General features: G+C 48.4%; 1 protein-coding gene across 4 annotated transcripts in view; it reads right to left on the reverse strand.

Moving 5' to 3' along the window:
* The window catches only part of SUSD1 (sushi domain containing 1), a 92,772-nt gene extending 81,798 nt beyond the window's left edge, over positions 1-10,974 (reverse strand). For all 4 annotated transcript variants that reach the window (XR_009447698.1, XM_059657652.1, XM_059657653.1 and 1 more), the window contains exon 1: positions 10,723-10,974. Coding sequence is in view for 3 of the 4 variants with exons in the window: in XM_059657652.1 (XP_059513635.1) it covers positions 10,723-10,828 (106 nt within the window). In the remaining variant the exon portion in view is untranslated. The remainder of the gene's footprint in view (positions 1-10,722) is intronic.
* Positions 10,975-15,485: the final 4,511 nt, after the last annotated feature.

The raw sequence follows: 15,485 nt of genomic DNA on the forward strand, positions 1-15,485 counted from the left end.
TGTGGACCCTGGTAGGAAAGATGATAGCAGACGAAGGACATTAACAATATTTCAGAAGATGGAAGAAGTGGACATATGGGAATTGCCTGAGAGAGGAAGAACTAAAAGCAACTCCCAAAAAACTCAGGAATTAAGGTCACTGAGTACCTCAGAAGGGAGAGGCCTGAAAGTTCAAGGAACTGCGTGAAAATATGTCTAGGGAGTAGCTAGATACCCAGATCCCCCGCACCAACCCGGGCATCAGATGGAGTTTTACAACGAGGAGAAAATGGACCAGAAAAGCTCCTAAAAACAGGGATAACAGACAAAGCCCAAGTGAGAATGAGCCTTCTACATATGGGTAAAATATATGTAAACATTTTGACATTTTGGCACATAATATTTTAAAACAGTTCCTTAGGGACACTGTCAGTTCTCAGCACATGCAACCAAAATTCTGGAAGTACTTTTAAAATAGTGGATTCTGTCCTGGCTGGTTTGGCTCAGTGGATGGAGCAGTGGCCTGCGAACTGAAAGGTCCCAGGTTCGATTCCGGTCAGGGGCATATGCCTAGGTTGTGGGCTTGGTCTCCATTCAGGGGTATGCAGGAGGCAGCCAATCAATGATTCTCTCTCATCATTGATATTTCTATCTCTCTCTCCCTCTCCCTTCCTCTCTGAAATCAATAAAAATATTTAAAAATAAATGAATAAATAAAATAATGGATCCTGGGTCAAGTTCACAGTCCCAGTTGTGATCTACCAAAAGTGATGCACATTCTCCCCAGTGTGTGTGTACAGTGCAATAATAGATATAAACACCATCTAATAAAACCAACCAAAAAACGGTAAAATGTTTGATTTTTTTCTTATATGGTATGCTTGTCATAAAGATGGCAACATTTATATACATTCAGTTCCATTTGTTAATGCTCACCTGAGAATATTTTTCCCATCGAGTTTTAGAGAGTAGAATAGAGAGAGAAACATCAATGTGAAAGACACATCGATTGGTTGCCACCTGCATGCACCCCAACCAGAGAGGGGATCGAGCCTGCAACCTAGGTATGTGCCCTTAACCAGAAATAGAACCCATGGCCCTCCGTTGTGTAGGTCGATGCTCTAACCACTGAGTCACGCCAGCCAGGGCCAGAAACTTTTATCATGTGGAAAATGATTGCTACGTATAACTGCTGAGTGAACCGAATAAACACACACAAGAAATTAAGAAACAAATAAGTCCCACCAATTCAGATAAATTAAAGAGAGTCCCATCTGAATTCGTGAAGGACAGAATCTAAAGTATTTTTAAATAAATTTAGTTAAGTTCAAGTTAATTCAATAGATAGAACCAGACAAACAAAATATGGCCCTGGAGGAAGGCAGCCAGGTATAGAGGAAAGTACTGGTGTCCAATTCATGTATGACCTTTAGCAAATCACTTAATCTCCCGAGTCTCAGTTTCTTCATCTGTAAAACAAGGGCTTTGGGCTTCTCAGATTTTAAAATGCATTCAAATTACCTGAGGATCTTGTTAAACTGCAGGCTCTGATTCAGTTGGTCTGGGGTGGGGCCCTATATATTGCATTTCTACCAAGCTTCCATTTGAGTAGCTGGGTTAAATGGCCCCTGAAGTCCTTTCCCTCTAATGTTCTGACACTTCATCCTCAGGATGCCTGTTTTAAAGGCCCATTAAGAATAATTTAGCATAAGTGTAACTCCAAGGACAGTACCTGGTTTGTTTGGCTCAATAAATGTTTGTTCCCCATACTGGCAAAAAAGACCAACTGTATGCTAGGCTACCAAAGACTTCTCAGCCACAATTAGCGCAGTCTGCACAGCCTTGTAGGGTGGCCCTCTGAGTTCAAATGTCTGAAGGACCAAGTAGCCTCTTGGGGAAAAAAAAACTTGTCCTAAAGGAAAAGGGCAACCCCAGCCATCGTGGCTCAAGTGGTTGAGCGTCAACCTATGAATCGGGAGATCACAGTTCGATTCCTGGTCAGAGCACATGCCTGGATTGTGGGCTAGATCTCCGGCGTAGGGCGTGCAGGAGACAGCTGATCGATCGATGATTATCATCATTAATGTTTCTCTCTCTCCCTCTGCCTTCCTCTCTCTCTAAATAAAAATCAATAAAAATATATTTTTTTAAAGAATCACCTGGAATTAGGGTGACAAAACTATCTTGGTTTTAATACTACAAGTCCTGTGTCCTGGGAAACCCCTCAGTTTGGTACAAATCAAGACAGTGGGTCACCCTACCTGGAGAGCTCATTAAAACAGAACCAATCCCCAGAGATTCGGATTCAGTAAGAGTGGGGTGGGCTCTGAGAATGTGCATTTCCGACAAGCTCCCAGGTGGGCCACACTATGAGTTGTGCTGCAAGGCTAGCTCAACCTCAGGATGCGGGTCAGAATCCTGGGAAAGGAAAAAGTAATACTGAAGAAGTCTTTCACCAAGTCTCAACTGATGCAAAGTACAGCACCGGGAGCAATGTGACAGCGAGAAGGACCCCAGGAAGAGGAGCCCATCAGGCCAACAGAAAGAGCGCTGTGAGTTTGCTATAACCTGACTCACTTCACTTCTCCACGCTGCAGGGACCAAGCCAGTGTGAGCCACATCCAACACAGAGAGGCTGGCACCTAGGCTGGCATCTTCTCTCTTGCTCCCTACTGACCGTACACTGTCAGTCCTCCAGTTTGGTCTGTGTTGTGAGAACTATAAATGCTACATGAGCTCTAAAGCGCTAGACTGAGGGCATTTACATCAATATTTATGTCTCTTTCTGTAGATATTGTTATCATTGTTAGAAACAAGTCACACAAGATGCAGTGCCTGGTATTGGTCAGGGTCATTAAGAGCAGGGTTAAGAGAGAGATTAGTTGGGCAACCGTCCCAACGCTGCCACTTGCTAGTTGTGGAATCCGTAATAATCCCTGTGCCTCAGTTTCCTATAAATCTGTAAGATGAGGATAATAACAAACCTGGTTGTTGTGAGAATTAGAGTAAATGAGTTAATACATGAAAAGCAAATAGAATATGTTAGGCATTATTATAACAACCACTCAACAACTCTTTGTTAATGAATAAATGACAGCTAGCCAATTTTACTAATGAAGAGAGTTGATAAATAACTGCATTGATGCAAAAACCCAAAAAAGGAACGTTTTTATGTGAACAGATGCCTACCTGTTCATGGGGCTGATATTCTAGGAACCATAATATCTTATTTTACGTAACTCCCTGCCTACCCCACATCCCTCCAATCTCCTGGGTAACACCTGACTCAGAAGTTGGAAGTTCAGCTTCCTCGGGTTTTCAGCGCTGCTCACCTCTCCCTCCTCTCCACCGCACACCAAGTAAGCCCACACCTCAGAGGGAATGGTAGCTGCCAGCCCAAGCAAGCTCCTCTCGCGCCTGATTTCAATACCAAGCAAGAATTTAAAGGTACTTCTGAAATAACAGCAGGTGGACTTTGACAATACAAAGGGAAGGAGGTAGTTGAAAAGCACAAATGGAGTGCTTGCATTTGAATCTTAATCTAATCCCCAGTCATTCACAGTTAGACCAGCAAATGCACAGCACAACCTCCTGAGATCCTGAGTCTCACACTGATGGAGCCATGGGGAAATTAATGAAACGACCTGAGGAAAGAAGCAAAGGAGGCACCAAACTCAGGAAGAGAAAGCATCTCCCATCTTCTACAACATGGCATAAAATTGCATTGCTCTTAAGAGACAACATCAAATTCCAGAAAGTGAAGGAACCCAAGGAATCTCATATACTCTCCTCTCCAGCATCCCTAACAGAAACAAGTAAAAGCATAGCCTCTGCTTTAAAATCCTCCAAAACAGAGAGCACTCTATTCTTCCAAGCAATGGAATACTTGCAGGGCAATGTGAACCAGATGGTATTTCCCTTCTCAACCCAACCCATGACTGACATTGCCTACAAGAACCCATAACCTTTCCTCCCATAAAACGGTTATAGGGCCCTCAGCTTCCTTTCTGTCTACTTTCCCCTTTGACCAAGAACCACTTGCAGTGGGGCTATGAAGGAGCAGAAACTTGTTTAACATGACCCTTTCTCCTTTTTGTCCAACCACTCCTTTCCTTAATCATTAATCCCTTAGGACATCAGATTCAGGTCAGTATCAAAATGTCTTCATAACAAAGCCTCAGGTCTGTTAACCACAGAAACAGTTTCCTTGAAATTAAAGATAACATCTCGACTTCAGTTGTGTTTCAGCCCCCTGCCCTATGAAAGCAGACACATCCTCATGAAATCAGACAGAACAATGCCATGGCTGACATCAAGACCTGATACAATGAAAACTAACTACTCCCTACACTGGCCCCAACCAGTCAGTAGAGCCCAGGACCCCACCTCCTTGACCCACCATGATTAATGATTTTTCCCCTATATAACCCATTCCCTGGAAGTCATCCGGGAGGCTTAGTGCCATTTCCTCAACTAATAAACTCTTACTTTCTTGGCTACAAATTCCTGTTCGAATTGGATTGGGCTTTGATGCACGAAAGCAAACACACCCCTTTAGTACAGTAACAGGGCCCCACCCCTGACCTCCAAATCAGGAACCAACCCTTATTAAGTGCCCCCATTGAGTTTTGAGGAGCCCTATATATTTTTTAAATATATATTTTATTGATTTTTTACAGAGAGGAAGGGAGAGGGATAGAGAGTTTGAAACATCGATCAGCTGCCTCCTGCACACCCACTCCTGGGATGTGCTCGCAACCAAGGGTACGTGCCCTTGACTGGAATCGAACCTAGGACCCTTCAGTCCGCAGGCTGAAGCTCTATCCACTGAGCCAAACAGGTTAGGGCGAGGAGCCCTATATGTAGGCCACACTTTAGGTCCCTGTCCTGGTGTCACTAAGCTATATCATTCTTGAGCAGGCTATATACTTTCCTTTAAAATATACTTTTATTGATTTCAAAGAGGAAGGGGGAAGGAATGAGAGAATCATCAATGATGAGAGAGAATCATTGATTGGCTGCTTCCTGCACACCCCTCACTGGGGATTGAGGCCACAACCCAGGCATGTGCCCTGATGGGGAATCAAACCATGATCTCCTGGCTCATAGGTCGACACTCAACCACTGAGCCAAACCGGCTGGGCTAAATACTTTTTTTTTAATCTAGCAATTCAGTCACTGTCCCTGCAGAGCTGAGGCCAATAGGCCACTTGCTACCTCAGGCTGCAGAGCCTCAGGAGCCCTTTTTATGATTTGACCAGAAGACTGCCCAGAACCAAGTCTCTGGAGGTAGACGACAGGCCACGGTGGCGATCTTCCTGGGCTCTAATCCTGCTCCCTTACTTGGAGCCACTGTAAGTCACTCCAAAACAATTCACTCCCTGTTTTCCCTCTTTCCTCTGCTTCCCGCTCCAAAGAGTGAATATGCTGCTGTGATTCAGGATAACAGAGTGAAGGCCAAGCCAATGAAATACAGTAGTAATGTCAGGTGCACTTTTTACAGAACATCTTCCCCAACCCTCTCCACCATTGCTCCCCCAAGATTTTCAAGGCCTCTGCCCATCCTCCTCTGGCCTTCCAAACCCCAGCCAGGCCTGAGCCAACAAGTCCCCCAGCCACTCCCACACTCAGAGCAATGCCAGAAAAAGGTTAAGAAACAGGACTGACTGGTTCCACCCATCCTTACCAGGCCTAACCTCCCTATTCCCCTCAGGCTTGACACCCCACCCACCCACCCACCAACCAACACCCTCCTGCTCCACCAGCTATGCTCTCACAGGCCATCGGACTGGCTCCCCCAGTCTCTCCTCGCTGATCTTTTCGCCAAAACATCTTTAATAACAATTAAATGCAATTCCGTGAGAGACGGAACACACAAATGGACAATGGTCAGGCCATCTATAAAAATAGAACTCTGACCCACAATCTATAGCAATCAGCCCAGGAAGTTAAACCACGACCTCTTTAGCAATCAGCCCCAAATGGCCAGGCCTTAATAAGAGCCAACTTCCCTAATTTCTGCTCCTCTGCCCCACCCCAGCATTTCAACTTAGGACCAATCAGGGAAAGCCAAATATGCTCCCCTAACCAATCATATAGGACTCCTGTTGGTAGTGTTACTGGAAAGGGGACTTGGCCCTCAGCTGGTCTGCCTGGGGCCAGCAGGTAGGGTGTGGATTCTTGATTTTGTGTAGGAAAATTTTCACAAGTCCAGGTGGATTTTAGACGGTGTTTATTAAAGCTGGGGACAGTGAATCAAGGAAGGGCTAGGATAACAGGAGGGACTAGGTGGGGAAATGAGAAGTCAGACTAAGAAGTCAGAGAAAAGGGGGCCTTGGAACAGGTTCAGGGGGCTTGCTTGTGACAAACTGCCCCATCCATTGCTGCCCTGGTTGCAAGCCTCATGGGGTCCTTTAGTGTTTAGGAGATGTGGGAGGGAGAGCATGTGCTGGGTACCTTGGTTTTGAGGGTTTTAAAGGCTGGGAGTTTAAGGGAAGTTTTAGGGGAGGATCTCAATAGAATATTCATCAGTTTTATGCTGATGTACCAAAATGAGATTTATTCTCTTAACTTCATTGGGTGTGATTGGCAAATGGCAATAATTGGATTTCTGCTCTCTCCCTCCCTGAGCAGGGTGATTTAAGCTATTTACCCTGTGGTTGGGGAGAAGTGAAAACCATTTTACTCTTAAGTGTCTTTAATTTAGAAAAGATGGGATTTACTAGACGGCTGCAACCTGCTGTTTAACTATCTGCCTCAGTTTCCCTATTCTGGCTTACTAGCCTGTCTCAGCAATAAGCCGCCTCCAGCTTCCCCCTGTCAACATCCAAGGAGGGCACACCTGAAGACGTCCCCTTTGTTCCACTAGAACAGCGGTTCTCAACTTGTGGGTCGCGACCCCTTTGGGGGTCGAACGACCCTTTCACAGGGGTCGCCTAAGACCATCAGAAAACACATATATAATTACATATTGTTTTTGTGATTAATCACTATGCTTTCATTATGTTCAATTTGTAACAATGAAATTGGGGGTCACCACAACATGAGGAACTGTATTAAAGGGTCGAGGTATTAGGAAGGTTGAGAACCACTGCACTTGAAAGCTTTACACTCACTCCCCTGCCTGCCTTTGAGTCTCTGACAAATGTGATGGCGGCTATAGTAAGCTCTGACGAAATCGCCGTGCCTTTTCTTATTTGGGTGGTCTTCATTTATTTCCGTATCAGGTTCCTCACACAAGCCACGGTCCCTACTCACAAGGAGCTCTTAACAATTACACTGGTGTAAGTATCTAGAGGACCATAGAAATGTGTATGTGAATAGTGTGTGCCCCATACAAATATGGTACAGAGGCATGGGCATGGTGTCTCTGGTACTGCAAAGGGACCATAGAACACCAGGGGGCTTCCAGGGAGTCAGGACAGCGGGGTTGGTTTGGAAATATGAATAGACTCACTGAGGAGACGGCTGTGGGGGGAGGGACGAGCAGTTCTCCATTCTTCCCCTTCTGTCCCCTTCCTGAAACTAAGCTTTCTCACTTGTAGGCCAACTTTGCCTATCAACCTGCTCCAGGGAATATCTCATTTATTTTTGCATCTTTATTTTCTTCCTTCCTACTAAATGAAGCCCGTGAGTCTAAAATGTTCTGGGTCTGCTTTACCACCTTCAACCCCCCGCAAAAACATTGCTCAACTGACCTGGCCAGCCCCACTGAAGGCTACCTTCCATTTCCTTCTCTTCTTTAAAGAGCATTCGCTCTGCAGCCAAGTCTCTGTACCCTCTAGAGCAGGATTTTCAACCTTTTTCATCTTATGGCACAGATAAACGAATTACTAAAATTCTGCAGCACACCAAAAAATATATTTTTGGCCAATCTGACCCCAAAAGATTAGGCATAATTTTGATTCACTCCCACCAGATGGCTACGGTTGTGTTGGCCGTTGTCATTCTTTTATTGGACAATCTAAGGGGAAAGAGGTCAGTGCCCCTGACTAAATAGTCAGGTATTGCATGTTTTAAAAAGTCTTGTGGCACATGGGTTGAAAATCACTGCTCTAGAGCCCTTTGTCTCTGACTCGCACCCTCACTGCTCTGCTGGAGCTGGCTCACCTCAGACCTGAGTCACCAAATCCAAAGCCTTCTTCTTCTCCATCTCCACCCCCTTGGATTTTCCTCCCCCCGGGTTCCTTGATGCTATGCTAACCCCGTCTTCCTCCTACCTTTGTAGCTGCTGCTCTTTCTCCTCTACAGTCTTCTACCATCTAAATTTGATTTCCCAAAAAAATCTGTCCTTGGTCCTCTAACTCGTATTAACCACAGGCTCCAAGTGACCATCAAGTCTACATCATTTGCAGACATCTCCTGTCACAGTCTTAACTCCCTACTGATTTAACCCGAAAGCCCTAACATCACCTCCAATCCAGGTTATCTAAAACAACTAGTCAGCCAGAGATGAAAACTAGAGGAGCCTGATGATGTCATTAATCAAGCCAGGAACTACACAGCTTCCAAACTTAAGTGAGATAATAAACTGCCATATTAAAAAAAAACACATATATAATAAAACAACTAGTCATCTTTCTTCCCAAATCTTTTTGCTCCTCCTAGAGAACCACAGACCCAAGTCACCCACCCCGCAACCCTTACTGTCGTCTTTCATCTTCGGTTCCCTTGTACGTTCATGTCTGTTAGGAAGTCCTTCGGGATCCACTCCCCCTGACCACTACATTCAGTCCTCTCCTCCTGCTGTCCCACTGTGAAGCCAGCCCTTAGAATTTCTAGGCCAGCTACTGCCCCAACTTCCTCAGTGGCTCTATGGCTCCAGTCATTCCCCACTTGGTCCACTATCAAGAAACCTGCTCTTAATAAAATCAGGTTCTCCAAGGTTGTAAAGGAAGGGAGAATGCCTACATAAGGAGAGAAGGTTCAATCAGGCAACCCTGGCTTCTATTTCCCCAAATTCATCCCACAGCCTTTAAGTACCTGCAGATGGATGACCTGAGAAAGTTACTTTGTTCAACCATCTTAGCCCAACAATTCGATGAGACTACTGTATATTGGACAGTTTGCTAGTCTAGAGAGTCTTAACACAAAGATTCTAACAGGGGAGAGGGGGGGAATGGAAGGACATAGAAGAGGGTAAAGGAGAGATAAATGGTGATGGATGGAGTGGTGGACACACAATACAATATATAGATGATGTATGACACCTATATAATTTTAACTAATGTCACCCCAATAAATTCAATTAAAAATTATACACACACAAAAAAAGCTCATTCTGAAATAGGTTCCAAGGGTCTACAAGCGTTTATGCACACTGCCATGGGAGGCCATGTTAGGGAAGGAAGTTAGAAAGCCTACGAGAGCACCGAAGTACAAAAATGGCCACTTCAGAAGGTTGAGCCATCAAGAGAAATACCCACCAGTGATGGTAAAAGTCCCAAATAAAGAAAATTTGGGGGGACAGGAGTCTGAGCTGCAAAGCACCCCCCTTTCTCCTTACATAGAAGTTCCTTCCACTTCAGGATCAGTGTTTGGTTTTATTAAGGAAGTTAGTGGGTTTCCTTATAGCCACTTTTTATATCACTCTGTACAGACACCTGCAATGTCTTCCAATGGCTTCCCACTGCCCAGAAACAACTAGGTCTCAAAGCCGCGTCGGGCCAGTTAAGGCACTCCGCCTTCTGGCTCAATCCAACCTGCTTTCCCACCCCACTTCCCAGCCATCTCCTGCAAACCAATCAGAACTGCTGGGCCCTGCTTTTGCTTCCTGTCTCTGCCCCTCCGCCTGGAATTCACCGTTCTATACGTATTTGTGGAGTGCTCACTGTGCCTCTGCCATGAGCTGGGGTGCCTTTCTCTCATCATCCCTTATCCAAATATCACCAATCCTAGTAGGTCTGGTTAAAGGGTCGCCTCACCCATGACGCCACGGTTCCTCAGCTAGAAGTAACCTCTCCCTCCTCTAACCACCCCCACCTTCTCAAAGCACCTATGGCATCTGCCTTCTCTTATAGTTGTTTGGATAAATGCCCCCTCCCCTACATGTCTGAACTCAACACTGCGTTTGAAGGTGGTGGTGGAGGGGGAACTAACTACTCCAATTGCCTGGAAATGGACTATTTGCTTGTCTGTCACCTGCAGGAGATGAACTCGTTGAGGTTCAGCACAAAGACCTCATCAAACCCTCTACAGGGAAACAAAGGCCATCTGTTGAATGAATGAATGAATGAATGAATGAATGAATGCTTTCTTCCTGTAAACTTTATACTTTATTCTCACCATATGAGCACCTTACCGCATCATCTAGGTGAAAATATTAAAAGGTAGAAAGAAAATTGCTTCTAGAATTTGTTGTGCAAAAGCTACTGCAGAGCCAGCAGCGTGACAGTGCAGCGGGAACGCCCTCCCAGGCCGGGCGGCTCACCCTGGGGCGCCGCTACCGCCCAGCCCCCAGCTCCCCTCAACCCCTCGGGGGCGCGGGCAAGGCCGTCTCCAAACAGGTCTGCCCGGCGGCTCCGGGATGGGGCGGGAAGGCCGGGGAGGGGAGCCCCTCCTGCTTCTCTGAGCCCCGCCTTCCCGATCCCCAACGGCCAGGGCAGCCCCACCTGCGCCCCACGCCCGAGCCTGCGCGGGTCCGGCCCAGGGGCGGGGAAGTGCGCCTCGGGCGCGCCCAGCCTCGTGGAGGCCCCGCCAGCGCCCCGGGGGCCTCGAGCGGCGCCCGCGCCCGTCCGCACTCACCGTCGGCGCCCCGCGCTCCGGTCGCGCCGCGGGCCAGGCCGAGCAGCAGCAGCAGCGACAGCAGGCGGCGCGGCAGGTGGCCCGCGCCCCGGGGCCCCCGGCCCATGCCGCCGCCGCGTCCCTCCTGGCGCCCGCGTCTCCTCCTGGGCCCGAGGCGCCGAGATAAGGCGGCGGGCGCTGCGGGGAGGGGGCCGGCCCGGCCGCTTCCGGCGCGGCGCTGCGGAGCGGAGAGCGCCCGCGGGGTCCCGGGGAGGCGGCCCGGCCGGCGCCCTCCGCGGACGCTCCGTCATCCACTCGCTCCTTCTCTCCTTCGTGCACCTGCCGGGCGCGCGGGGGCCCTGGGGACACACAGGGGCAGCGACTGGGGCCGGCCCTCGGGGCGCGTAGGTTCCCACAGTGCGAGCCGCCGCCCGGCAGATAGCGGCCCAGCTGAGCAGAGGGTCCCGACGGTGCCAGAGGGAACGGCCATCGCGCCCTGGCATCCCAGCCGGTCGGGGGCTCAGGGAGGCACCCCGGGATGGCAGAGGGAGTTGGAGGGAAGAAGGAGCAGGAATCTTGTGGGAAGTGGGAGGCCTGGCTGAGTGGCTGGAGCTCAAGGGCAAGAGTTTGTGGCCCAAAAGCACAACGAAGGGCGAGAAGCCGCTGGCCCGGGCGACCAGGTGCCAAGACCTTAAACTTTGGGCGACAGAGTTGTGGTGGGCGCGGGGCCGGCAGGGGGTCCTGCTGCTCCGGGAAGTCAGCTAAACCCCCGAGGATGAGAGAAAGGTGGGAGCGGAAACCAAGCAGGTGAGAAAGGCATATGCAGAGGTGGGGACAGGGTACAGTATTCTAGATGCTTGGAGAGAGGCATCAAGATGCAAATAAATAAGACCTCATAGACCAAGTAAAGGGTGTTGCGGAGAAGCTGTAACTCGATTTTAAGCTGAGTGACTGCATCAGGAAAGTCTCCCCGAGTCCGCTCTGGAGGGCTGGGGTTGGGGCTGGGGAGGCAGGGAGAGCAGCCTGGCGCGGCCGCAGGAATCCGGGCAGGAGAGGACTTGTCCCAGGAGCAGGCACTGGCCAGGAGGATGGAGAGGAGTGGCGACTGAGAGCGGTAGTGAGAGGAATGCACTGGATTTTATGAGCAGTAAAATGGAGGAGAAGGAAAGAGCCATAACCGATGTCACCTAGATTTCTGGTTTGGGCAACTGGGTTGATGGTGGTGGGAGTCACTGAGACAGATCCCAAAGGCGTTGTTATGAGTTGGGGCGGGCAGAGGCCGCAGCGGGGAGAAGAAATAAGTTCCAGTTTGAAGGCTTTGAACTTGTGATGTCTGTGGGTCTCTCCAAGAGCAAGGGCCCCCACTACTTCACCCAGATCCTCACTTGCTTTCTCTCTCTACCATGAGCCTGATCTCAAACTAACCACCCGTGAACACACCCATATAAGGGCTAAACTTGCTGTGCAGCCTTAAAAAGAAGTAGTTAAAAATAAACTTCCTGGCCTCCTTTGTAGCAGGCTTTCTTATTAATTATTTTTTTTGTTCCTCGAAGATAAGAGCCTGCTTGGAAGAGTAAGAGACAGACAGTGCGGGTATGGTAGCCTGTCTCCTGTTAGACAATTTTTTTGTTAAACTCAGTTCTCCGTGAACTTAGAAATTATGTAATTTTTTTTAACAACAACAAAAGAATACATTCATTTAATAAATTTGTAAACCAACCTATATCTCTTCTTTTCTGCCCTGCCCTCCTGCAGAATAAATAAATTTAAATGTATGTTTGAGTGTGTTCATTGGTGGTGATGTTAGGAAAAATTGTCCAAAACTTAGAAATGGCCATGGGCAAAAGAGATGGTTTGCATGTCTTTCCAGGGGGGTGCTGGGTGTTGTCTAGTAGCCTTTCCGGAGATTATCTGATTCTATAGGGTTGTGTGCCTTTGATGGACTTTCTATGGGTGAGGCTGCTTTATAACTCTGTAAGGTAGAGTTAACGTGCAGAAAGTTGATGATAATGCAAAAGATTCTTGTCCATAGTAATGCAAATGCATCTTTTCAAATAGAGATATAAATTATTTCTTCCAGGTAAAAATAAGATAAACCTAATAATTAGACTTTGTCCTATATGATATTAACCGGTTAATCAATTTTTATCTATTAGCTAACTTTATCATTCCTGACTGAATATATATATCAACACTAATAAAAGAGAAAAATGGTAATTGGCGTACGATGATACCCTTTTCATTGGCTAATCAGGGCCATATGCAAATTAACTGCCAACTATGATTGGCAGTTAACTGCCAACAAGATGGCGGTTAATTTGCATATGTAGGCACAATGCAGGGAGGCAAAAGGGAAAGCAGGAAGAAGCCCCCTGCCACTGACAGTGATTGGAAACCCAGGGGGGAGCTAAGAGCTGGGGGGCAGGGCAAAGGCGGCCCTGGGGCCGCCTTTGCCCTGCCCCCCAGCCATGATCGGAGAATCAGGCGCCTTTGCCACCCTGGCCAGTGATAGCAGGAAGTAGGGGTGGAGCCAGCGATGGGAGCTGGACACGGTCGAAGCTGGCAGTCCCGGGAGCTAGGGGTCCCTTGCCTGGGCCTAAAGCGGAGCCCACGATCGCGGGGCCGCTGCAGCTGCAGGTCCCCGCTGCCCGAGCCAGACGCCTCAGCCAGAGGCGTTAGGCCTGGGCAGGGGTGGAGCTTGCAACCGCGGGGAGCTGGGGGTCCCCTGCCCAGGCCTGACACCTCTGCCGGAGGCCTCAGGCCTGGTCAAGGGGCCGATCCGGTGATTGGTGATCGGAGGGTGATGAGGGTCAACTCCTCTGGCCGAGGCATCAGGCCTGGGCGGGGGGCTGAGCCGGGGATTGGGGGGATATGATGGTCCCCTTGCCCAGGCATGAAGCCTGGGTCAGAGGCGTCAGGCTTGGGCGTGGGGTGGAGCAAGCGATCAGAGGGAGATGGGGGTCCCCTGCCCAGGCATGATTCCTGGGCCAGAGGCCTCAGGCCTGGGCTGGGGTCAGAGCCAGTGATCGGGGGGAGATGGGGGTCCCCTGTCCAAGCCTGACACCTCTGGCGGAGGCGTCAGGCCTGGGCAAGGGGCCGATCAGGCGATCGGAGGGTGATGGGGGTCTACGCCTCTGGCCGAGGCATCAGGCCTGGGCAAGGGGCAGAGCCAGCAATCGGAGGGGTCTGGGGGTCCCCTGCCCAGGCCTGATGCCTGGGCCAGAGGCGTCAGGCTTGGGCGGGGGGCAGAACCAGTGATGGGGGGAAATGAGGGTCCCCTGCCCAGGCCTGACACCTCTGTCAGAGGCGTCAGGCCTGGGCAAGGGGCCGATCCTGTGATTGGAGGGTGATGGGGGTCAACGCCTGAGGGCTCCCAGTATGTGAGAGGGGGCAGGCTGGGCTGAGGGACACTCCCCCCCCCCCCACACACACACCCAGTGCACGAATTTCGTGCACCGGGCCCCTAGTGTATATATATACATATATATATATATATATATATATATATATATATATATATATATATATATATATATATATATGAATGAATGATTATACTCATTTGAGGTATTTAGAGTAGTCAAATTCATAGACAGAAAGTAGAAGAGTGGTTGCCAGGGGCTGGGGAGAGAGGGGAATGGGTAGAGAGTTTCAGTTTTGCCAGATGAAAAGATTTCTGTGGATGGATAGTGTTGATGGCTGCAAAATAATGTGATTTTACTTAATGCCACTAAACTGTACACTTAAAAATGGTTAAATGGTAAAAAAAAATAAATAACAAAAAATGTTGGGTGCTAATTTTTCTTTTTATTTTACCACACTGGCACTAATATATAGGACTTTCCAACTCAACTTTGGATCCTGGCCAATCAGAATTACAAGGAAGTTCCCTTGGAAAGCCCCATCCCCCAACCCCTGAGACTAAGTGGTGAGATTCTAAGAGAGCCCCTGTGGGCTGAGAGGCAACCAGGGGTTGGGAGGGAGAGGACAGGCAAAAGGAAGGTAAACACTAGTCCAGTATCTCCAGGCTTTCCCCCAGGCTGCCCTTCTCGGTCTGCTTACAGTGTAAAGTGTGGGGTTTGCCCAGTGGGTTTCCATGTGGGTATAAGGCCAGAAGTAAAAAGGAACAAGAGATCTGGATACCAAATATCCTGGAACTTTCCTGAAAAAAATCCCTAGCAGGTCATGGCACTCCTGACCAGAAATGATGTACAGCTTTTCCCAGAGGATGGCTTGAGAATACTACTTAGCAGGCTTACAAATTGTAAATAAATTGCTCATATGTGGGTATTTCAGGAATGGCTTGCATATCTCATTGTAATGAGTTTGATATGCTCTGGTATTAGATGCTTGGCTTGAAGTTTGCATTAAGAGGAATGATTTAAATGTTTGAAACCCTTGAAAAAATAATAAAAATGTTTTAAAGTTGGGGAAAAAATGTTTGAAGCCTTTGAATTATATTGGTTGAAAAACTGTGTGTTTGATAGATAAAAGTGAGTCTCTCTGTGTAATATCCCACTCCATGCTCACACTCACCTGTTCCCCAGTTGACATGAAAGGACCACGCTGGCCCTTCCACAATGGAGCCTTCATCTCAAGCAGCTCTATCCACACTAACCTGGGGTCCTGTCTCCACAGAGAAGTGCCCACTGAAGACTGCCTCTAAGTCAAGTGAAGACACGCTTCTCACTCTTAGATGCTCAATGACTCCCAGACACGTGAGAAACAGTAGGATTGCTCGGCCTTTTTTAACATGCCTCTCCCGAAGATACAAACCAAACGCC

Source organism: Myotis daubentonii, chromosome 11, assembly GCF_963259705.1.
Source record: "Myotis daubentonii chromosome 11, mMyoDau2.1, whole genome shotgun sequence".
NCBI lineage: Eukaryota > Metazoa > Chordata > Mammalia > Chiroptera > Vespertilionidae > Myotis > Myotis daubentonii.